This window comes from Anser brachyrhynchus, assembly GCF_964034855.1.
Source record: "Anser brachyrhynchus genome assembly, chromosome: 6".
In the NCBI taxonomy this organism is placed as follows: domain Eukaryota; kingdom Metazoa; phylum Chordata; class Aves; order Anseriformes; family Anatidae; genus Anser; species Anser brachyrhynchus.
The window spans coordinates 9,763,679-9,789,951 of NC_137700.1; the positions used below are offsets into that span (position 1 = coordinate 9,763,679).

Genomic DNA, 26,273 nt, shown 5'->3' on the forward strand with positions numbered 1-26,273 from the left:
TAATCAGCGTCTGCAATGCGAATATGACATAGGTACCAGCTTGATAAAATAAAAAATGAAATGCATGATAGACACTAGAACTGGGTAAACAGCAAGCAAATCCTGGCATAGATATCTGAGGTAGCACTGCCACCTAGCCTATGTGTCCGAATTGTTGTGTGGCTCTTTCTGATGTTTCGGGGACACTTTCCTGTTTGTTCAATCATTTTTTAAAGTATAATTACTAGAGCGCTTATGTTTTGCAGTTAATGCTGTCAAGCCTCTTAAACTAATTGGTCTTTTACAGAAAATTTAACTGAAAATTAGCACATCTTTTAATAACATTGCTTTAACTTTAATAGCACTTTTCTTTTCATTTATAATTACTCTAAAATTGTCATTTTCCAAGTCATATCACCATTTTTTTAAATGTTTGCTAGGGTGTTTTTTAATATGGATTTCTTCTAGGAAGGCCCCTCCTCTACTGCGTGCTGTTTTTTACCATCTCTTTCATGCAATTGTTTTAACTCCCTTTTATTTTGCAGTTGGAGGAATTCTGATGAATGGATAACGTATATCCAAACATGGGGAACGACTGAGCTAACACCAGTAACTTACTAAACAGTTACTAAACAGTTACTAAACAGTTCTTTAGGACAGAATAAAGAGCAGAAAAAAACAAAAGGGTTTTATGGTGTTTGACAGTGTACTGCTTCTCAAAATAGTGTCCAAGATATAAAGAAGTTTGAAGCACTTTGTGGTAAATGATGCTGTTTGCTAATCACCTGAACAGACTCGCGCAAAAAGAGTCTTGTGTTTCACAATACCCATATAATAGATTACACCAGTTTATTTTCTTCCTACATAAGACTGTAGGAACTCTGAAGAGGGAAGAACTATTGAATACAGGATGTACTGAAAAGTTGCTTTTACCTGTTTCACTTTCTTCCACTCTGCTGCTTTTGCTTAAATGGAGAAATAGGATTTTGTGTTATAAAAGAAAAGCCTAGACCTGAAGATCTAGCACAAGGACATACATTCTAGGATATCAGCTGTTAAATTTTACTGTCTGGTTCTGGAGATCGGAAGGGAGAAACACAGATGCTATCTGGTCTAATGCCCGCGTGTATGACAGGAATGCCAACCTGCCAGAGCTTCTCTGGTTTTCCTAGGTTAGGCACCAAAGGGAGACACAGGCAAGCTTTGGCTCTCAGGCCAGATCTGCAAGCCTTTGAAAGTACTGCGTGTTGATAAAACTGGTTTGCTCACATGCACTGGATTTTCTGAAATAACTGTCGCAACATCACCCAGAAAAGGACAAAGTCCTTCTCAGAAAACCAAACACCTTGCTTCTCTTATGTCATGTAAGTTTTGTTTAGATGAAAACAATCTCTTTACAACAACTTCCACATTGTCTAAAAGAAGCTTCTAATCCCCTGGTTATTACTTTGGTGAAGAAAATGTACTTTGCTTTCCAGGACTGGCCCCACCTTGAGTCTGACTACAAATATTCCTTCCCTGTTTTTGCATATGTTATGACAAAACCAATATTACTATATTGCTCAAGCCTCTGATGACTGCAGATGTCTCTTCACAGACATAACAATGACTAGCTGGTGTGCTTTAACAATAGCCACTGCTACACTTGAAACTTGAACCACACATGTGGTCTTCACACAGAGTACAATCAGGCACTTCAGCTAAAGCCTGGAGAGATGACTGTTACCAAGTCATCAGAAGGCAGTGCAGTTTCTGAGCTCATTACTCTCTTCTGAGCAGTGATCTTCAAACTGCCACAGTGCGAATCACAGGCTTTGCGATACTCTGCTTTTGCTGCAGAGGACAAACTGTAGATAGCCTGTAAGCGGCCTTTTGAGAAGTACGCTTAATTACGCATTTTACCTTTGATCTAGGAAAATATCAGACAATTTCAAATTTCAAATGTCTAATACTATCAAGTACAGGAATAACAATAACACAAAAGTAATGACTTCGAGCATTCAGAGTTGATTCAGTAAGTGACCACAGGTTTTCTGGGATTTGCGAGTAGGGTTTAAATCACTATTCCTATATTAATAAAGTTACATATACTACAATACTTTTTCAACGCTGATTAATACTGTTGAATTGGTATTCCATAACTGAATACTTTAAACAACACATTATACTTGGCAATGTGATTTGAGGATACAACTCTGCATAGACACTTCATAGAAAAGGATTACTGTGCAATACATATTTTGTCCCTCTTTTTCTACATATAAGCTTCCTTCAAGTTTCAAATCACCTGGATGTTGGAAAGACTACTGTGTGAATGGGTAGTATGCCACTGTCTACTCTTATTCTATTTTCTACTCTTTCTGACACCTGTTTTTCTGCAAAACTCCACTTCTGTAAGAAGCGATTCATTCTTAATGAAGCAGTTCACGCAGTGTGCATTTGTATTTTAGCACACATGAGGAAGTGCCATTCCTGAGATATCGACAGAGATCATAAATTGGAACTTTGCTATAAAAATTAGGAAACAATAAAACTCAGTCACTAAGTGGACTGAATAGTGAACTATTTTCTTGTCCCAAAATGAATTGGGAAAGGCCTGCAGAATGTGATTAATTTTCTTCTGACAGAATTCCACCTAGTTGCATTGCAGACTGCAACTAATAGGATGAATGTACAACTGCACATCTCACAGTTTATAGGATTTGGGGTTTGGTGTGCCATTACTGGGTTGAAGTTAGGCACACTATATAGATGATGGACCCCAAAACCGAGCGCACTCTAGAAAACCAGGGATAATACAGTGCAGGTAAATTAGTTTGCGTGAGAAATGCTCCTTTCCTTGGAGAACTGTTGAAAGAAGCATACATCCTTCCCATGAGAATAAGGACAGTAAAGGGAAACCATCTCACATATCTTACACTTTCTGGAGGGTTAGGAAGATTTTTACATTTCCAACTCTTTACTAGGCCTTTGAGGAACGAAAGAGAAAATAACACTGCCACAAATCAGCAATGTGGTGAAACAAAAGATGGAACAGTGACCAATTCTAAGTGGCTGATCCTTAACTTGTCTTCTTGATTTTTTTTCTTTCTTGGTTGGAATTTTCAATTCCTGTTATCACGCTTCTCTGGCTTCACGCTACATATAACATGACCACTTAGCTGTGCCATTGTATGAAAAAGGTCTCTGTTGAAGAAAGGAATTACAGAAATGGAGGGACGTGTTGTCAAAATCTAAACGTGAATGAAAGATGGCAATAACTAAAAATCTTGTGAGGATCATGTGATGAGTTCCAGGTAGAAATTTCTACAGAGTATTGTTCTATACGTTCCTTACTGACTCTCTATTATCTACATTATGTGTGTTTGCACAAGAAAGCAATGGTGTACACAACATTTTGCTGTCTTTTTGTGGAAATGTCAGCGGTGATCAGAAAAATTAACCCAGCTTCTTCCAGGACTCTGGAAATGGCCTGCAGAGAGATTCATTCGGGGACATTGCTTCGAATAATGTGAGTAGGTGAACAGTTCTCAGTATAAAAGTTGGAACTTTCCTGTTAAATTACTGCCATTTACAATGTGAAAATGCTAAATATTTTATTCCTAGAGATTTTAATTAGAGAAGGTATAGCGTTTAGGTGTGTTTGCTTAGGCTTTCTGAATTTGTCAAGTCTGCAAAACATAGCCAATAACTTTTCAACAAGGTATTTTCTGAGCTTATTGCAAATTCCTAGGCTGCTTTAGAATAAAATGTTGTCACTGTTGACTGATACTACTAGGCTGTGGATGGATCATAGGAGGAATATAGCAGAGAATAAAAATTTGAAATATAGGTACATAAATATGAAATGTGAATAAAATATCAAATAATAAAGATCAATGTGATTTTTCCTTACAGGCAGAAAGCTTCATTCTGATTTTAGGTGAAGGTCAGTCTTGGCTCCTTAAAAGAAACCCGTTTGCTCTTTTCCAATATCATGTGGGTTTTACAACAGTTGATTTCCAGCACCATGGAACTATATTCCAGGGGGAGCTCTGAAAACTTACGCTCGAATTTTCAAAAGGCTACACCCTTGCTATGTTTAGCAGAGCTTAGGGTTCCTCTGAAAGAAGTGCAGCCTGCATGAAGCAAAACTGTTCTGAAAACGTAGCCAATATGAAGCAGGGGAGGGTGAACAGGAGCATGACTGAGACGTTTGATTTGAAACTGTACTATGGCTACAAAACAAAACCCTACTGTAGACATAACCAAAGGCCACCATCTGTAGTTAGTGGCATGAATTTATAGTTGGATTCACCAGGCTGCTCGTGAAAAAAGAGTATGACCTCTCTTCACATAAATACAGTTCACTTGATGTGTACATTAGCTTTCATATGGTTCTATCAGTGCTCCTCAGCACTCACAGAATTGTTCCCAATTACAAGCTTAAAACACGGTTGACGCTGTCGGACATGAACAGTGAGCACAGAGACTAACACTGAATTTGGGTCTGGGTTTCAGAAGGGAGATACAATATTGTTTGGACACTATGAGCCTTCAGGCTGGACGTGAGACTCTGCTTTTAAAAATCGTGGATTCGTGGTGGTCCTGGATATCTCAGCTGCTTAAGGGTCTCTGGATCCAACTGAAAAAAACCCTTGCTTATGCTCCGGAATTCTCTTGACATCTAGGAAAAAAGTATCTTTTCCTAACTACCTGCGGAACAGGGATTGCACTTTCATACTCTTTCACAATAAGTCTGATGGAGGAGAATGAAAAAAGGTTTGGTTTGCTTACTGCGCTCATGAGAGAGTCCAGCACACTGACAGCAAATGCGGTTCCACATGCAAAGGGCTGTGTGAGATACAGTTCTGTGTCTGGATCGTCGTCATCATCTTGGTCCAAGAACTGAACGTTTGAATCATTTACTGAAAACGATAATAATAATAAAATCATAAGGTGCTTCTGCATCTCCAGCATGTGACCTCACATTTTACACAGTCAGAAAGAAAAAGAAACGGCATATGTCTGGAAACACAGACTTGTGTCTTTGACATCACTGAAATTAAAATCAGGATGGATGTGAAAATGTGCATTTAAAAATCTTTGGGTCAGAATCCTGCTCATAAGAGGTGACTCTCTTGCTCTTCATAGGTGACTCCCTTAGCCGTAAAAGTAGTTTCTTGGCACCGCCTGCCTGCACTCCACATGAGATCCACAGGGCTCTTTTATATATTGAAACAATCTTGGTGTTTGTCGGGTACAGTGGCTAGGGTTGTATGCATGTGTAGTGGAATGTTATCAAAAGACAGCAAGTCTGAACCCCTTTGTAAAATCGAGGCTGCCCATAAAACTCTGATCTAGCCCACAGGCATCCGTTCGATGTGCTGCTGTGATTCTTGCTGGAGTGGTGTTAATGCACTTACAGCTCAAAAGAGGATACATTGTCCCTTCAACGGGCATCTGTCTGAATGAATGAGCAATACTCCAGCTGTTCTCTTGCAGCATCGCCTTTCTCACGTATTTGTCTCCCTAACCTCGCTTCCACAACCTTTGTCTTAGCCAGTGTGAAAAAGGATCTATATCGGGCTGCTTTAAAGAAAAGCCCAAACAAAGTCACATTTGTCATTCAGTCTTTCTTTGGCATTTCATTGTCACAGTTAGGCTCTCTACTTCCACCTCATGCCACTAAAAATAGTTGTTTCCCTGAGATCAGTTTATTGAGTGATTCGTATTTCATTGCATATTTCATTTCCATATTAGTCCTCCTCTGGCATGAAAGCACTCATTGCTTAGTAGTGCTATTGCAATACAATTTACCTTAGTAAATGACAAACTGATTCAAATTCCCTTGCAAGGAAAGGAAATTACAAACTTTTTTTTTGGCATTTGCTACTGCACTCTTTGACTATGTCCCTATTCCTTGTGTGAGCCCATCTGCTGAGCCAACACAGGGAGCTTGGAAATCAACATGAGAGCTGCTGTTAACGTTATCAGATTCTGGCTCTGAACTCTTTAGTTTTAGCCATTCTGCCTGCTATTCTGATCTTCCTTTGTGTATAGTTTCGTTTTCCACCCAATCCTTTTTCAACCTGTATATACTATTGCACTTGCCGTGCTTAGCTTACAGAACACAAATAATTACAGAGAAAACCTCGCTACATCTTTCAGAAAGAGGTGAGCATTGCTATACTCCTTCTAGAGCACTGCTGAGATAGTACTTGGCCATGATCATACACCAAGTCAGGACCAGAGCTGAGGTAGGATTTAAAAACCCTGCCTTCCCACTCCCAGATGTAACCATGTGAGCATGACACCTCAGCGTTTTAAATGGAGAAGTGTTCTGCTCTCTGAGTTGGAAGATTTTCACCCTAGCAAACACCAATACCTATGCTACTCCTTTCTTTGTACAATGGCTATCAATTTATCCTCTGGGATCTTGAACAAAATAGTATTTGAAAGCCTGACGTATCGTTTCAAAATGTACTTTTTGAAGAGCTTGTGCCCTAGTTTAATTTGCTAGCTGAGAGCAGGCGCTATTGACAGTAGCATTCTTTTTCCACTTACATCTGGCAGACTAACACCTGACTTTGACACGCACTTGCTAGCCGTGCGTGGTGTCAGTTTCCACAGTACTACAAATCTAATGTGAATCCTGCGAGTAGAGCTTCATCCTCGATATCTTTATCTGCCTGATGCAAGTTAGCTGCTATGATTGCTATGAAAGGTCTTCAGGCTACGTGAGTTAGGCTTGAATGTGTGGTGCTGCGCCATAGGAAATGCTAATCAAACACTGCTTGAAAAAGCTTCTGAGATCTCTCTTTACTGAGAGGGAACAACACAGAAGCTTGGATGCTTTTTTGCAGCTTCAAAATTCGAGCTTCTGAGAGATGGCCTGCTCCCCCAAATAAACAAATAGCTGGAGGGAAAGTGTGATACTGGGGTTTCTTTCCTGGTTTCTTTACTTCTTCTTTGACTTCCTGTGAGAACTGCTAGGGCATGTCCACCAAATTGACAATAGGCTGAAATAACAAACGGAGAAAAAGAAGGAGAGAAAAGGAGAGAAAACTTGGTGGGGGAGGGCCCGGGAAATGGGAATCCAGGTCAGAGAAAATGAATTGGTGAGAAGATGCTATGAAAACAGCCGGCAGGTCAGACGAGTGTGATCAAAGGTTTACTGATGCTGCATGAAAAAAAAATCATTAAGAAAGGCCAGAACGAGACAGTCAATTTCAACCAGAACCACAAATAAAACACATTCAAAGCAGTGCCATGAGGGTAGCCCCTCTGATACAGCCAGATAAATAAAGAAAAAGCTGATGACAGTAAGAACAACAACAGTGGAAAATAAGACAGTGATGTGAAGGAAAAAGGCACTTCTTACCCAGTTCAGTTATCATTAGAATGTGGGTTCCACTGTTTTTTTCCTGACTGATTGAAACCAAAGGCAGAAGTTTGCCAGGCTTAGCTAATAGGTAAAGTATTTAGGGGGGAAAGAAAGTACAGAAAGAGAATAAAGTAAGGGAAAAAGACAGGTAAGGCTCTAAAAAATAAAACTGAAAAAGAAAATAAAAGGACAAAGGACCACAAATCAAGTTTGTATTTGCCATGAAAAAAACAGACCAGCTTCTGCACTTCACATCACACCACTTGACAACATAAATACCCACAGCCAGAGTGGAAATCAGAGCCTGGTTACCTACCATCATCATATTCTCAGGGGTAAAATTTCTCATACTGTTATACAGAGTTGGTTACACATGATTAAACAGTTCTGGACCATGAAGAAATAAACCAATGGCCTCTTACTATTGATTAAATGCACAGGAAATGTCTGCTCATACTTACAGTGCTTCTTTTTTTTTTTTTCTTTTCCTAACCTTATCCCAAAGAACCCTGTTTATTTGTTACACTATGTAAAAAGCATCTTGTCTGATAGTGTTTATTTAGGAAAATTGAGAAAACCCAAAGGAAAGAGAGAAATATAATTCAGTTTTACACATAAACTGAAACAACGGTTACTAATCTTTCTTTAGAGGGAGTAATCCACAATAGTTATCAGAGGAGAAAACATGGCAGTAGAAGACACAGTTTAAGTAATTTTCTTATGCAGTCGCGTAAGAAGGGAGGTGGGGAAACAGACAGGGAAGAGTACACGAACGGATAAATGTTAGCTTCTCTTACCTAGCTCTGTTATAATAGGGATGTTGGCGCCTGTTGTAATGGAAGGTTGACGTAACAGGCCATGGACCGGACTGTTGTCTGGAGATGACCTATCCATCCCAGGGGGTGTAAAGCCTGACAAATAAATAAAACAAAATAACATGAAGAAATTTTAGACAGGAGATTCTGTATGTAAAAAGTTTATTTAGGCTGTAGAAAGATATACGGACAGAAATTAAAAAAAAAAAAAGAGACAATCAGCAGGGAATTTCCTAACCATTTTTTTTTTGGGAAAGGTACAGTAAAAACATCTGCCTTTCTTTTTTAAAAATTGACTTGATTTTCACAAATTATTTCTTAAAAGCATAATCCTTCAGAAATATACAAGTCATTTAGAAAGTAGGTTATTTGGTAGCTAAATGTTGTGCTTGCCTAAGTAGGAATAAAAGCAATAAATATACAAAAGGACTTTGGCTTTATCTAGGCTTATTTTAGTGTTTCAAATAACCCTTAAACAGGTGTCTTTCCTTAAACCTCAATTACCACTATAAAGAGTACTGTTTGTACACAGTAGTACAACCACAAGAAACTTCCATTATCCTGTTGTAAGCTTCTATTAGTTAGTCTGATGTTTGATCAACATGCAGGATTTAGGATTTGTCATTTTCCAGGAGCAGTACAACGCAGACAAAGTTTTTTTTGCGTTTCAGACGTACCTTCCATACCCTGCATTTTTATGGGGAACCCCAGTCATAGGAATACTGTGATGAAAGGGCCCATTCTTACAGAAAAACAAACAAACAAAGAGTAAAGAAGGACAAAGATTTTCAAAGAATGTTTAACAGGGACACGTGAAAAGAAACTAGAACAAGACTTACATCTTTGAGGATGTATGGGAAACAAAGGTGGAAGAGGAAACGCATCAGCTGGCACTCAAAGAAAGAAAAGAGCTGGAGAGCAGCAAGGTTCACCTCTAACAAAGATTGTGTTTTCAGCCTGATTCTCTGCATGGTTGGAAATGAATCCCTTGACAATTAGCATTTTTTCTTTTATTTTCTTTTTCTTTTTTAACTAAAAGAATACCCAGGCAAAGCCTTTTGGAGTTTGATTGTCGGTGGTGGAAGACAGGTAGTTATACAAAACCTCATGCAACAGCTAGCCTAGCATGCATTCCATCTCCCTTGTTTATTGCAGTTGTAGAAAGCATGGGAATGTTCATTTAACATCATCACTGCTGAAGTGATGGTGAAGCCAGCGTTTGACTTTAGGATTTCATTTAGGACCACTATCAAGGCGATATTTTTAAGGAAATATTTGTCATTTGGAACACGACTGACCCAAACTGCCTTCAAAATACCCATTTGTGAGAGAACTTTTTTTTTCCTAATTTGGGCCTGAGTTCTTTAACCTCACACTGGACATCCAGGACCAGATTTCTGACCGGCTCTCATTACTGATCTGAAATACTTTTGATTTCTTTATATGCCAATTCTGAATTAATCACAGCCAAATTCATTCCTGATGTAACTTTGTTATTTTCTTGCAGTGTGGAAACCATTTTCCTGAGTTTAACTCATTGGTGCATTCATCTGATACTAAATTCGGAATGAGATGACGTGATATTATCTACTTTACTTTCTTCAGCTATAGGACTAATTTATGAAGTAGGAAATCTGAACTACACTGTAGTTTTTAACATGTGGTACTGGTTCTATATGGTTGTTGCGAGGACTTTTTGGTTCTTTTCCAGTGATGATTACCTTTGCTGCCAAACTGTCCCAGAAATTTTGACCACTCAACCTGGACTTCTTGATGTAATGGGATTTTAATTCTTATGTGTCATTCATTTCACTTCTCCCTAGGTTTTTTCTATATCAAATGTAGAATAGATAACTAATAAAACTAGAATCATTGATAAGAGATACTTACTGAGCCCTCCAAAAGGTGGCAGTACGAATTTCCTTCTATCATGAAAAGCTATACACATTAGGATAAGGGAGTGAAAAGTCTGTAAAGGAGTTCCTTAAGAGAAAAGAGGTGAATGTGGTATCTTCAGCAGTCTTGCAAGATAAAAGCATTGCCACAGGCAAACCTAAGACAGCAAAGCACTTCTATATCATATTATTGGTGCACAGAAAATCATTTGACTGCAGATTTCTTAGAGACAATCAGAAATGTTGGCTACATGAACAGTTGGTCATTTAATACCAGTCATTGCACTGAAACTATTTCGGTGAGACCAGCATGGTAACAGTGGTTTGCATTTCCAACTGGTATTGTTTTGCAGACATTTCCTTGTGTCTGGCACCGGAACTGATAGCCATTTTGATTCTTGGATTCCACACTGCTGCATGACAGAGCCTAGGATTCCTCACACTCACAAACTGAGTCTAATGGAGATTTTCCAGGAGCCACTTCACAGGTCAGAGGTAACTGTGACACTCCCACAACAGCAGAACAAAATTAAAGTGGGGCCCCAAAGGAAGGGAATGCTATCTGAGGACAGGTAGATAATGTGAGACCTCCTTCTGCAGCAGGCTCCTATGTCTAAGTTTTGCGTTCTATTGCACTACAGGAAAAGCACAACAAGGCCTTTGTGACACTATATTAAAAAAGTTCAAGTAGCTGTGGACTACTTGAACTGTTACAGTGGCAGGACTGACCAGGTTGTCTGGAGAATTACAAGTCAAAAATGGCAACAGCAAGACTTTTGGCACTCATATGAGAGAAAGCTATTCTTGCTCCCAAGCAGCCTAGGGTTGTACTGCTGGGAGCATCCCTAGAGACCCTGCTTTTCTCCTTTTCCCAAGGGCTCTTCTCTCCCCATCTCTCTCTCCCTAAAACAGCTTTCAGTAAAGCAGGCTCTTCAGATGGAATAAGCACATAAGCATTTCCCCTATCAGCTAAAAGCAAATTGAGGAAAGTTGGCACACCTGCCCCTAAATGCGTAAACCTTTCTTGCCCTGCCACTGCTGCAATGTGCACACAGGCGCACACAACTGCACGCACACACACATACACTCTCCATAGGTGGCTATTTGCAGACACCTCTCTCTAACCCTTCAAATATTTGTCTTCCTATGATGGTGTTAGAAGATTGAGGTAAAAGTGTCATTTCTGTTAGACACAGGCTGTCAGGAGCTCTATAATTGCACACTGCATACCCAGTGCATTCAGTCTGAAATGCAGGAAGCATGTTAAAGGGATTTTGTTTTCTCCTTGAGTGAAACACAGACTCACGCCTTAATATTTTTCATTCTATGGTCTGGGGAGATGTAAGAAATGTCTGCTATTTTATTTTAATTTCCCTGCCTGGTGAAGACACCTCTAAAAATCTGCTTTTGAATAATATAAAAACATTGGAATATTTTGAGAAAAAGAAGAATTGGAATTCTTGGGAGATTTGTTGTGCCTATGCTTGGAGGCAAAAGGCATCATCGACCTTCAGGCCACACTCCTGCTCCCAGCTTAAAATGTAAATTCCATAGATAGCCTTTCTATTTTTTTTTTCCTTTAGCAGGAAAAAAAAAAAGTGCAGGAAAACTAACCTGCTTTATCACAACTTTCATTTAAAGGCATGAAAAACTACAAGTGACAGCTGTGCAAATTCAGTGAATGTGACATTTTTGAATTTCTTCAACTTGACAAGTAAACACCTTAAATCGGTAATACTATATGCATAATACATGACCTGTATTTTGACATCCATCATCAAATGCTGACTTGAGAAAATACAGGTTTGTACATCAAGGAATAGCACCCATAAAGCAGGGAGAAATTCAGGTCACAGGGTATTAGGAAAACTCTATTTCATTACAGAAGCTGAAACAAGCTAAGGCATCAGATTTAAGATCCATTTTCAGCTGTGAAAAGATTCAATTCCTCTGCAGAGAGCATTCATTTAGAAATGACATGCTTTCCTCACAGCCTCTTTTCATTTTCCTTTTCATATTCCATTTTCTCCTTCAGTCCCCAAACCTTGTTCCACTAATGCTCATAAAAATGGTAAAACAGGGCTGATAGTTGTGATCTTCTTATAACCACAGTGTCTCCTTGCTCAACAAACAACCAAGGGGGTTGCAGCTACAATTGCTTAACAGCATCAACCTCTAGAGTAAAATTCATGTGGCCTCTTAAAGCTTGAGCACACTAAGGAAATACAATGGCAGCGAGGGGCTTCTGAGGAAGGACAACTGGGGTCATGCCTCCACAGCTGGTGATAGTGCTAATAGCCATAACCTCCAAGGGAGGAAACGGCTTAGACTTCAGCAGGATGTAGCAAGTCCCTGTCTTTCTCTGAAAGAAGATGCTGCCAAACAGTGGATTAACTATATCACATCTCTGAGAAGAACACAGAACCCGGGCTCCTTACATGCTCAGTGTCAATGAGGACCAGCAGTCCCTGCTTCTTTCTCAGCAGCGGCCTTCCATGTTGGGAGGCTGGGACTTCTGTGCCCCAAATCCTTTACCTACACTGAAGCAGTCTGAGCCTCCTGCAGCCTCTGTGGAAAGCAGCTGGTTCCACACCTTGGTTCTGTGCAAAGAAATATTTCTCAACTCCCTCTGGGATGCTACTGCTAAAGTGGGTGGACTAACCAAACAGTTGCGTTAGAGACAACACCCTGTCTCTTTAAGACATTCTGTGTTTTGCGGAAGGAAAACCCCTGGAAAACCTCCTCTCAGTGAGGTAACCTCCTGTTTCCAAGAGTTGCTGTGGATACAAGTGCTGCCGTGCTTGGAGCTTGGCAGGGCCTGTCAGCCCTGACCCCTCCTTGTCTCCGTTAATTCCACCTTCAAACACATGAGCAGTACAGGGCTTCTGCGAGACCTGCGCCTGATGAACCAGGCCCTGGCACTCTCAGGGGAGCTATAATACTGGCTTAGCAGGAACATACAGGTACTCTGGGAGCCACAGTGGCACTGTGATTAAATTTGAAATTATGAAATGCTGGCATGGCTTAACAGTGACTTCTGCTGACTGAAAGCACTGACAATAATGTTTGCTCTGCTTATGCCTTGTTTGGAGCAACTGGCCCGATGGCCACATGATCTGCTGATTTTGCTGGCCGGAAACTGCTTTTCCTTTGTTTCTGTGCAGTTCACTTGACTGAGTAAAGTCCTGAGAACTGCAGGAAGGCCTGCTCTATGTAGCAGTAGATATATCCTTTTACTTGGCTGATACACCAGTAAAGGCTTGGTGGGGTTTTGAGGTTGAGACAATTTTGGCTCTTGGATGGATGTACACCATTTGTGTTCCACTGACTTCACTGACACCCAGATGGGCATATTCCCAAACCAAATTTTTATTTTAAATTCTAAAAAAAATCTTCCATTGAAGAGGGTCACAGAATATCCTTTACGGCCTCTTGCCCCTTCCTCCTTTGCTTCCCATCCCTTTCCAAACATGCATGTTTTCCTAAACTGGAACTCTGTGTAACCAGAATGCAGTTTACCAAACTGAAGACCCACCTGGCAGATCTAAAGGTTGTGATCCTGTCATTAAAGCGCCATTTAAATTGATAATGCATTTCAATTAATGCTATCCTAGGAAAAGGTGCCATGTGATTCATTGGGTACAGTAAGCACTACAGTCCACAAAAATATAATTTATAAAGCATACATGCTATGAACTAGCTCTGGCTCATCTGAAAATGATGAAGTGCCATTCATATTTTGAGTAGCACGCAGGTGGTGAACTACCAAACACATCCCTGCCAAGTTATTGCACAGGAATATAAGACAAGGATTTTCATTAGGCAGAGCCAGACAAAAAGAAATAATTCACTTACAAAAGGACCTCACAGCTATATCCCGTTGCTACCATTTGCTGACAATGTCCATTAATATTCCATTGCATTCAAAGTAATGATAGACTATACCTGTTAGTCTCCAAAGTACAGCCACTGGGGTACACCTGGAAAGTTCAGCAGCAGTCATGCAGATAAAGAGCTGCTGACATTCATGGGAATCTGTTACCACCATTCAATTTAGAAACAATTCTAGCATCAGTATCCCATGCGATCTCAGTCATAGAGTTGTAGTTTGGCCTTAGACCCTGGATATCCTAAATTCTGATTTCAGTTCTGACTTTTGCTGTCATTTGTGCCTGAAGATATAAAAATCTCTTGGAGGTTATCTCTAAAGTTCTTGAAGAGACGAGGAAAGTGGGAGAGCAGATGTGACTGTATGCTCCCAGCTCTCTTAGAGACTGCAACATCTTCAGAGATGCTCTCTTACCTGCCTGGGCCCAAACACAGGCCACGCTACAGACAGTGGAGGGTGAAGAAGGATACCGGTTTCAATTGTAACAAGCCTCCAATGATCTGGGACTGGAACAACCCCTGAGGCACTGAAAGCTGAGAAACACCCTTATAGAGAAAAAGCTGTTCATCTTCCTCCCAGGAAAGTGCTCTTCTCTGATATCAGTTCTTTCCCGTACTGTTAAATTACAGAATGCTCATAGTGAAAATGTCCCAATCAAAGTTCTTAGGAAAGCACGGGGTAACACTGGTCTTTGTTCTCCCAGGGTGTGTAAGTGGTCCCACATAAAACTGTAAAGATTTTATAGGTTTACGGGTTCTAGCACTGCTCTTCTGAGGCAGAATTCAGCTGTAAAATCAAAGACTAGGAGAAGGCTTGATTTTCATCATTTTGAGGTCTAGGACTGAATGATACCACATTGTTTCTGTTTTCCGTTGTGAACAGCATAACATGTTAGAATTAGAGCTATATTTTAATCATAGCACAGAATCCTATATAACTTTGAGCCTTTCATTCACAGCCATACATGAGTCCTTTCCCAGTATGAGTCTCATTTTGAATTTCACTATGGAACACACACAAAAATTCAGATGAAGGCCTTCTGAGACTAATGCATTTTTACAAAAAATCTCACATGGTAATTACCCAGACCATAGCTCTGCCCAGTTTCATCACAAGCTTACACAACTCAAAATTACCAAAACAAATGGTCTTTCTTTACCACTGCTTTGCAAAGCATAGCCGTGATATTCTCTTGATATACTCTGTGCTTTTTCAAATTTTGTTCTGGAAGAATCAATAGAAATAAAGACGTATTTGTCAAGAGGAAGAAGAAAGAGTAACACTTGTTCTTTCAGGATTTTTGGATCAGCAACTATCCAAAACGCTTCACTTACTATGGAATGTCCTTAAATTCATAACATCATCAGAAAATATAATTCTGGCTTTTTTACCTACTTTACTTATAACTTAAATGTTCAAGGTGTACATTTTTTGAATTGTTCTTACTCTCCATTTGCCATTTGATAGGTTTCTATACCACATAATTCTACAGTATAAGGTTGGTAGCATCAAAGTACAGCACAGGTTTGCAGCTAGAAGATTTTGCTATATAACGAAGCCAAATCCTTCTCGGTTTACTCATTAATCACCTACACATATCTAGACCTCAGGCAAACATAAATAAATATGGTGAATAAAACGTATTAAATAAATTAAGCTATATTATCTAGTTCACAGAGACAGGTATTCAGTAAATGCAAAGAAAATGGAAAGCTTAACGTTAACAATTACATACAGGCATGTTAGTTGAAACTCTACATTATGTCATTATATCAAATAAAGTAAATTTTTCCTAGTCAAATAAGGAAGAGCAAAGCTGGATGTTACAGACAGAAATCAATAAAAATATTTTAATAAATAAAAATAACAATGCTGTCCACCGCATGATTGGCAACTGCTGAAACATAAATTAAACAGATTTCCCATTGCTGCTTATGGGAAAATTATGCAGATTAGAATGTGATTAGGTTTATATCATGAGACTCAATTTGGACTTTTAATCTATTAAGCTCCAATAAATGAGGCATCTGAATAGCTCCCCTGAGCTGTGACAGTAATAACCACAGCAGTCATTTTTTGCAGTATGTATTCCTGCAATTTCTTTAGCAGATGAGGTTAAGAAAATTCCACATCTTTAAGTACAATTACTTAGAAACTTCTACAAAATTTTCAGGTGTATGCAGTGAGGAAATGGATCCATATAAAATGCTTAAACAGACATTTTTTTGATAATCAGCATCTGTCACTATTCTAGCAATATTGTTTTTACATCAACTTGGATTTACTTACGGTTGACTTCATGGTCTGTGTGGGCTAAACTGTGCCAGCAGACTTGTAAATTACTCAAGCTGGAACTGAGCTGGAAACCTATGGTAAAATGTCATTACGTTCTCTACAGGCTGGGTCAAAACTAAAATCCCACATTCAAGGCTGTCTTGGGGAAAAGATTTAACTGTAACGGCTAAGGCCTCATTTTATCAAAGGAATCTGAACTGGATTCCCAGAGCTGAGTGCTGAGACAGGCTGGATTCAGATCAAGACCACCTCTAATTTATATGGCAGGTATGCTCCACAGGCTTACTGCACATTTCCTGTAGTTTAATCTCTTTACAAGTATCTGAAAGTTCTCCAGTTTTACTCCATTTTGTAAAAAAGCAACTCTAGGCAAAGACTGCCAACTAGGGAGCATTTTGTGCCCATGTCCAGTCCTGCCACATTTCACCATAGCCTGTCACCACTCTTTAGCTCTTTAGTGGCCTGGATGTCATAAAAGCACACAGTCAAGTGACAGTATACAGGTGATTCCAACAGATTGAATTTGTAGGGTTTGATTGAATGCTTGGAATAAAGGATCATATGTTTTGTGTTTTGGCATGAATATATTTTTAAATATATTAACAGAAATATTAACATACATTAATAGATATCAATTAAATTAATAGAGAATTATATGTTAACAGAAAAATATATTAGCATATATTTTACATATTTTAGCAGAGAATTTCCTTCCTGTCTTCACACTTTCAGCATACTAAAACAAAGATTCTCCACAAGCCAATTTTTTTACCAGAACTCCACACTGGACTACTTCAATGCTGGAAAAAAATCAGTCAACTCTTTGTCGCTCAAGTTTTGCCTTCTATTATGCATACGACTTCAGAGTAACATCTCTTTTAAAGACTTGTCATATATGAAAACAAATATCAAGTCTGCATAACACTACCTCAACCAGCTTTTCCAGAGAAATGTCACTCTCCCCAGGGTTCAATAAACACTGTGGAGAATGATAATTGCCTAAGGAGCATTTGTATACTTGAAATAGAACCCTCTTGATCCAACAGGGGGCATCCTACATCCCTTCTACAGTTTAATCTCAACCCTGAAAATAACACATGGTGCCCAATTTGACATGGGAATAAGGAAATAGCATTTTAAGGATTGTAGAATATTTTCAAAATGCATCATTCCAACAGCAAAATTATTTGTTCTGTAGAATTATCAGTCTAACTGGCCTGTATGAGGACCAACCCTGTCATGTACAATAAAGTACCTCCAGAAAGTACTTCCATGAAAACAAATGTCAACCCTCTGATACTGAAGTTCACAAGAACAGCTAACATATCAACCCAGCCTTATACTCTGATTAGCTCAAGAAATTATCCCTGTTTTGTATGTCATATATACAGAATACCACATTCTATTTTGACTCTGGTCAGGAATATACGGACAATAATGATCTCCATTTCTTTCTACTTCTCTCTCTCTCTCTCTCTCTCTCCTTCTTTTCTTTTTTTTTTTTTTCCCCTCACATACAAAAAAAAAATTGAATAGAAATTGCAGAGATATGGATTCAGGAAGAATTTGAGGTAGTTCTCTAATTGCATATTCTTGAAGGGTGTATTAGCACCACCAGATTAGCTACACATATTTCCTAAAGTTATGTTGACACGCCTGCCTGACAAATAACAGTGATACTACTGGTGGTACCCAGTCTGAATCTCTGCTTTGGTCAGTACAGGCTCCAGAATCAAAAAGCCAGATGCAACCTACACCTCTTATGGCCATTGTGAGGGAAAGAGTATCCAAAGCACATAGTCACCAGTTTAAATAAATAAATAATTTGCTAATATATACACATATATGTAGGAAAAAAAAAAAAGTATACAGAAAACCATTGAGATACTGTCTACTCTTAGGTAAAAAATGAACTTTCAGTTGTTACCTTTGCACTGTTTTGGCTCACAGTTTTTCCCCTTTTCTCTGAATATTAATCGTAGAAAGAAAAGTAATTTATTATCATGACAGACTTACACGCGTTACTCACATTATTTTATTAGAGTTTTTGTTAAAAACCTTAAGACTTTTGCTTGTCTCACTTGGTTCAAATATCTTTGTCCATTTTAAAAAAAAGCACCAGCGGAAGTTTCTCTACACCAGCTCTGCTTCTATATTATTTATATGGGATCCAAAACCCATTTTTACTAGAAACTCAGATGATCAAGACAAAGGCACCAGTAAAATGTTATGTGATATTCTTTAGGTAGTTAAAAATCAAGTGGCAACCATTACATGTATGGCATGCTATCCAGTATACAGTACAATTACACTGAAAATTTACATCAAGCTGTTTTTTAGTTTTCAGCCTTATATTGACTGTTTATTGTCACTCATTCATCTATATATTACTGTTTATGCCACTTACAAAAGGCATAATCTCTGTAAGTACTTAAACAGCACTTAAATACTCTATACACATCTCCATAATCACTTAAAATTTCCTACACAATATTATTTACTGTAAAGCTAGACAGATCAATAAAAATTCTTTGCTTTCATATTGGAATTTCATTACTACAAATATCAGTAGAAACAGCCATCCTTTCCTGTAGGGGTTTTGAACGCTTTTGAACATCTATATCTTGTTATTTGCTTCTAATAAATATTCACGTTGACATGTGATTTTTTTCATCAGACAGAAGTGAGAAATAATTCAAAAAGTTGGCATCTGTGGTTTGTGGTGGGGCCAGTCTGAAATTTAAACCTGCAGATATATATTAAGGTCTTCCTCTAAACTGCATTATAACAGAAAAATGAATTACCTGTTTACATTTGAAATCACAAAGTACATGACCATAAAGGACAAACATCTAAGTAAGCTTAATAATGTGGAATCAGTTTCCTCTCTTGCAAGGAAACTATACTGAAATGTGTATTACAAGATACCTTGCATAAGGACTTCCCTTCCTTATCTATCCTGACAAACATTCCACTAGTAAGCAAAGGATATCTCGTGCTTGGACTCATATGAGGAGAGTCCTATAGAGCTGAGAATTGACAGAATACTACTCCTGGAGGAAATGCTTGGGAAGGCTCTGCTGCTCCCCTGCCTCCCCTGGCTGTACTCTCATGAACACCTGGAAAGAACTTCCATAGGTCTTTTCTAGATTGCAAGAGAGGTTTCTACTCTTTGACCAAAAAAAAAAAAAAAAAAAGAGGACATTTCTTCCCTTTCATGAATTTAGGCTCATCAACATCTAATAATGGAATCTAAAAACAAAAAACCTGTGATTCTGATCAGTTTTCGGTAAAGTTACTGTAGGTGCTGGACACTAAAAATAATCAAGCGGGGTTGAGAATGGAAGCAGTACTTCACATGCCACATTTCTGGCTAAGAAAAAGTTGCAAATATGGCTTCAAGTCTGTGTTTGAATGACTGCTATAATTCCAGGAATCCTTTTCCATGATTCTGTGGCAAATCCCTTCCCAGCATAATACTGGTTTTATGAACTCTAAAGAAGATTTGGTAACAAGGGGCAGACAAGGAAGTGAAGTAGCATATAATAGTGTCTGAACATGTGAGTTCTTAGGCACACACTAGAAATAGCTAGGTTGATAAATTGGAATTACATGGGAAAATCTTTCTGATATTTGTCTGCTAGGAAAGAGATCCCCAAAGCATTATTTAAAGTAGACTTAACACAGATTAGATAAATACATTTAGATAAATTAAATAATTAAAACAGATTAGATAAATAAATTTAATAGTGTCATGTACATATAAATATACATATACATATATTTATATATATATATATGTGAAATTATTTCGGAAAAGTTTTAAGTTACCATTCTAGAAAGATATCTTCATACAGGAACAGTTAGAAGAGGAAAAAAATGCAAATTACTGTGGCTTTTTAACAGATATTATTTCTAAATATACAGCTTAATATCCTAAACAAAATCGTGCACATACCTTTTCTGCATTTATTTTTGGTTATGGCGTAAACTGTTTTTGAGCAAGCTTCTTCTTGTCAGTAATTGAATGTTTGTTCATAAGAATACCTCATATACTTGTAGCATTATCAATCTAATCCATCTGTCCTCAATAAAAGGAAGAAACAATTCCACGTATTTTTCCAGCACCTATATGACACTGTCTAATTTCAGAGAAATCTCTCTTTTTTTTTTTTTTCCTCCCCTCCCTTCCCTCCCCCCCCCCCCCCCCCTTTTTTTTGGTTTGAGGATACATTCTTTCAAAAACGGCATTCTATCTTTGCCCTCATTTGGAGAATTAGTCAAGGAACAAGAAAACTGCCATAAATTTACCAGAAATAAAAAGTCCTATAAAGACACCTCATTACAGAGTTATAGTTCTGCCACTGTATTTTAGGAAAACTCTGTAAAGTCAAACAGAAAATACATATTTACAACGTTGAGATACTTCATCTTCCAATACTAACCAGTACTCATACTCCTGTATTAGTATTATAGTATTCAAAATTTAAAGTTGAACAACAACCAGTCCTCAAATCAATACAAAGAGTGCAGTCTCAACCATACGCTCATAGGATATACATTAGAACTCTAACGAATGTTTGCAAAAGATCATGTATTCTTAGGACATTACCTAAACTAGATATTATCTTACTCTTGTATCCAATTAAGTCAGCATAGAAATTCTATTTTATTAATCTTGTCCTGTTGAATAAAATTAAGTCACAATACCTAGACAAGACCAAAGCTTACCCTTCTTCCTTCAATAACAAAGACTACTCTGCCCTTTGTAAAGTTCATGGCTTTACTTTTCTGGGTTTGATTTGTTCGGATAGTAAAAACAAAAGCTGTAAAAATACAGCATAAGGAGCACAGCAGGTATCGAGACCCAAGTGAAGGGAGTGCCTCAACACAGCCTGCATACCCAACTCTGAGGATGCTGAAAGCTTTGGATGTTGTAGGTAACCAGAAGCTACCAAGTTTTTAGAGAGTGCCTATTTTGGAAAGGCTGGGATGCCTCCAATTTACCCATGTCAAACTTCAGGATCAAATATGTTCTGATAAAAGAACTATTCATTTAGCTTTACCTTAATGCTGTCAAAGTTTACTGGCAGTTCTCCAACTTAGTAGTGAGTGTTAACTTCTACACTTCTACAATGGATATCACAGACCAGGATTTAATTGGCTAGACCTAAAATCTTGCTTTCTCCCGGAGCCTTACTAGCTCCAGTGGAATCTACTGGATATGGACGCTTTGCATCTCTCCCACATTAAAGACAAAAGCAGTGACATTGATCTCTGAAGTCATGTATGTCCTTTTACAAAAAATACAACCTTTATGCATATAAATAACCATCTATTAAACAAACAATACATACAAAAGAAAAGAAAGATAGTGGAATAGTGCTCAAGAGGCTGCCTGTTATGGTATATAACTTTCAAACTATCTACTAATCCTGTCATATATTATCTATATGTTCCATTTTCTTGAGGTTATCTTCATAATCAGGATGCTATCACAACTATCATGGGCATTGGAACTATTTTTAATTTTAATTTAAAGAGCAATTAAAGAAAGACAATGGATACACAAGATAATAAAGTAAGTGATTAGCAGCATGCAAATGACATAGGCTTAATGATAATACCCTGTTCTATTCTCCAAAGGGCCTGTTGAGAGAAGCCCTTCCTACATGTGGTTGTTCAGCTAATGTGCCTCAGCCTACAATTACAACATTGCTGACACCATTAACCACTGAAACAACATCACTTCATGAGATCCTTGTTGTCTCATTAAAATGCAAAGGGTCAGGTAATTTACCAGCATTGTGTGTCTACTTCTGTTGAGGGTAATTAACAAGCATTACCCAGCACGGACTCCTACTGAGATCTAGTGAAACTCTCTGAAATATTAAAAAACATTTTTTCATATATTTGATGGGAATTTGAAAGATTAACAATTATAACCTCAACACACCTTTGTATTCAAGAGCCCTAGAAATACAGAAATATAGATATGTTCTTACTATCACAAGACTTTATGGTTGGTTATTTTAGAAACTAACCTTTTACTTTTCGAAAATTTACTCTTGCATACTTGGATCTAGATATGTATCTCCTTCTGCTATTAAGACTGTTTAAAACACAAAGAGGCAGAGCAGCAAAAGACCTTGTAGTTTCTTGAAGACTTAAAAAACAAATGTTTTTTTTCAAAAAGACATTTTTCTGTTAAACGCAGAGATTGGAGTAGTACAGCCAAATGTCCATGCTATCTTTCCTCCTAGTAATTAAAAGTCCATACCAACATTTCAAGCAACCTTGATGACATTCACTATTGGTTTACATCTCGTCAGGGAGCAGAATGGTCTCTTATTCTTTAAATGGAAGTTTTGGAACATAAAACACATTCCAATAAAAGTGAACAGAAAATTATGAATTCATTAAACTACTTTGGTATCTTGTGCTATATATAATATTTATATTCCAACTACTGTAAAATATGCTTTAATATCTTTAGGCAACTAAAAGGACTTAAATATTTATAAAATGGCTAAAGATAAAGTATAGCTCTCTTATTCCTACATACAGATGATGTAAGGCATGCAATCAAAGACAATAACACTTTCAACCCATTTGTCATCTTAAAGGAGCCTTTCAACTTCAGATCCCTTGTGTGCAATCTACATAAGAGTTGTTGCCTACATAGGCAACTCCAGAGGAGTTTGCTCCTTAAAAACTACCAAGAGTGCTATACTTCACATAAAACAGGGTTTTCTGAAAATGGAGACAAAACTATAAATTTGCAGGCAAAACAGCTCCAAGTGGGGCTTCAAAATACTGCTGTATTTATCTCTGGGACATCTGGGAACAGGAAGCATTTTGATTTAATATTTCATAACATAGAGGCAATTGCTTCCTTGCCTGGTGTATAATTAATGCTCATAAAAAGAGCAGGTTTTTTTATTCCTCAGCATCAGAAATGCACAAAACAGTACACCTTCATAATAGGGGGTTTGCTTTCAAGATGTTGAACAGCAAATAAAAATAAAATAGAGTCACCGTGGATTTATATCAGTCTTGGGATGGTTAAATATATTTATAGTATAAGTGTGAAATCACGTGCTTGATATACGGTGCTATCTACCTCTTTTGCCCAGTTTTATCTTTCTCTGGCTGAAGCAGAAGGTATCTTGAAAGCAGAGGAGGAACAAGCAATTGTGAAAGTTTGATGGTATTTGAGCTAGGACCTTGCAGCATTTCTCAAATACAAGGAAATTGCATCAAAGAAATGTCTCTCTCCAACCGTTCACCAACACATTTTTAGTTCATAAGCACTAGAATCACAGAACTCTTTTTTTTTTTTTTTTTTTTTTTAAAGCAGTTTTTCTCTCCACCTAGCAGAACTCTGAGAGAGACAGAAAACCCTTCTCCATGTGTTCAGGTTCCAGCAGTTAATGCTAGCATCCAGCTACAAGGAAAATACAAGAAATGCAAATGGTGCTGTGTGGGAACTTTTCTCTCAAGGGGGTCTTGTGAGGGCTGGAAGGCTGGCTGTGTCCTGTTTGACAGAAGGGAATGACTCCTAACATAGATGGCTTCTATAGCCCCTGAAACAAAGTTAAGTGAACAGCCTCTCTCCCATCTAGCCTCTTTAGTTTATTTAAGTCACAATCTTGCACATAATCTAACTTTACACAGGTGGATAGTTTCATTGAAGTCAAAGAGATTTATTAACCTGTATAACATTAGGCACATAACTTACATTTTTGAACAACAAAGCATCAGACTATAAACTTGCCAGGGCAAAGGCCATATTTTATCCTTGTATATATCGGGACTATGACAACAAGCTCTTAATCCCATCCAGAGCCCCAATGTGCTATCATCAAATAAATAACAGCTATCAGTTGATCCATCTGGTTCAGGAGGATAAGAAATGATGTGTATGATGCCAAAAGGTAATACTGAGTTATTTATCACAGTGACCTCATCTTAAAAAAAATTATTTATTTTTATTATTATTTTTATTTATTTATTTATTTATTTTGGTGTGCAAATTATGATGTGGGACCCGTGGTGGGAAGTTAGGAAACCCTTATCTCATTTTTCAGTTATTAACTTCATTACCTAGGATGAAGTTTTGAAAGCTAATAATGAAACAGAACTACAACAAACATTCCAAAAAATCAGTTGGTTAAACAATAACAACCAACTAAATACATTTTTTTAATAATCAGATTATGAATTTTGTTTGTCTACACAAAAGAATATTTACACAAACTGATGCTAGCAAAAATACGTGGAGCACTCAGGAACACAAAACATAAGACTATCCTTACCAGGTGTAATCCCTGCACTAACCTACCAATCCTGACAAAATGATCATCCTGATGTATTTGAAAGTAAGGCCTTTAATTTTTACTTTTTCATATGATATAACAAATGAAATGTAGGAAGCAATGCTGGAGTTGCCACAGATTATTGAATTCTGTAACAGTCTAAAAGATAACTGCATTTATGATCATCAAACCTTGTATTTTGAACTCTTCACTTTAAAGCTCTTTCTCATGACTGTAAAGTCAGAGAAAAAATTCAATATTTACTAAAAAAAAATACCCTTTCAGGATTATTCATATCAGAAATTTACTTTTTGCCTTTTGAACTTTAAACATTTCTAACAACACTACAATACAGTTATCTCTGAAAATGACACAGAACCTTTGCTAACTAAACATTTTCAGACAGCATTTATCCTTTCTCTTCATTTAAGGACTTTCCCTTATTTCCAATCCTGATAACACTATTGTTCTCTCTCTTTTGCTAACATCTTAGATAAAACAATCAGGAATAATTTATTAGTAGAGGTGAAAAATAAATCATTACCTGCAAAGACAACAGAATGTAGATCTGAAATTGGTTTTAATGGGAGTTTTCTTGCAGCAGATCAGGAGACAAAGTCCACCAAAAGTTGCAGTAATATAAGACTCAACCAACAGGTTGAGAAATGAATCTAACGACACTCAGTGGCTAATGAGTACCAACATCTTCTCTTGTCATCTTCCTAAATCAAAGCTTAGGCTTGCACCAGGAAAAAATGATGATGATCATCACCAGTGATTTTTAAAGGAACCAGATCAAATGAAACTAAACTTGTACGAGGATATTTAGCTTGTATAATCGGATACACGTGAAAGTCCGTGTATAAAATCCTGTGTATGTTTACTTGATTTTATAGGATTTTCCCCAGAAGAATCCTACCATGATGTATGAGAGATGTATTACCCTGGAGTTCATCCTCTATTTTTTATTCTTTCTTATTTTTCATTAGAGGATCTATTATGAGAACTGTAAGTGGAGGCCTTAGGAAGATCTTTCGTGTTGAAAGGGAGTTCCTAGGGAAAATTCTCGTATGTTGAAGTCCTTCAGAAAAGACCTGCAATTGCTACTATGCGGAAATACAACTACCTTGCTGTACTGTGATTTGTCTTGTAATGTCCATTAAAAATATGTTACTATACAGCCTCCCTTTTCTGTCCTTTAAACCTGCTTGAAGCCATGACTGCTTTTTTTCTTTTAATTTTTATTTTTCTACTGTTTAGTAAGTGCTTTTTTAATGAAATGTACTGCACTTACTATGAGGGACTCAAAATAAGATCTAAATCACTAACCAATAAACAAAAATTATTGAGTTGGGTATCTGAAGTTACTACCCAGAGGCTACTCTGGTACAGTATTTATAAATCTCTAAACAGTTAGGTATAATTGTCTTTCTGTTTTTTTGGGAAGAAAGCCAAATAGCAGTTTTAGTTACAACTGAAGAAAAATATTTTGTGTTGGGTCCTGTTCATCTGGTGGCTGAACCGACAAGTAAAATTCCCACAATGTAAGACTGAAACAAAATAAAGGAAACATGAAAAATTATATGGAAACAGTCATTAGGTGCTACTTGAGGAAGAAAGGATGGAAAGGTCAACAGAAGGAGGGAAAGGAGAATTACTGGGGCTTTCCCAACATATTGACCAAGGCAAAGACCATCCTAGACTCCTTCCTGGGTG

The 26,273-nt window shown here is 37.7% G+C and overlaps 1 protein-coding gene across 18 annotated transcripts in view; it reads right to left on the reverse strand.

Annotated features, from left to right (window-relative positions):
* KCNMA1 (potassium calcium-activated channel subfamily M alpha 1) overlaps positions 1–26,273 on the reverse strand; it is a 470,622-nt gene that overhangs the window by 14,056 nt on the left and 430,293 nt on the right. For 11 of the 18 annotated variants that reach the window (XM_080598324.1, XM_080598325.1, XM_080598315.1 and 8 more), the window contains 3 exons: positions 8,143–8,256; positions 7,343–7,426; positions 4,756–4,886 (listed from right to left, as the gene is read on the reverse strand). In XM_080598324.1, coding sequence (XP_080454450.1) covers positions 4,756–4,886; positions 7,343–7,426; positions 8,143–8,256 — 329 coding nt within the window. The remainder of the gene's footprint in view (positions 1–4,755; positions 4,887–7,342; positions 7,427–8,142; positions 8,257–26,273) is intronic. The other 7 variants (XM_080598321.1, XM_080598323.1, XM_080598319.1 and 4 more) reach the window with 1 other exon arrangement.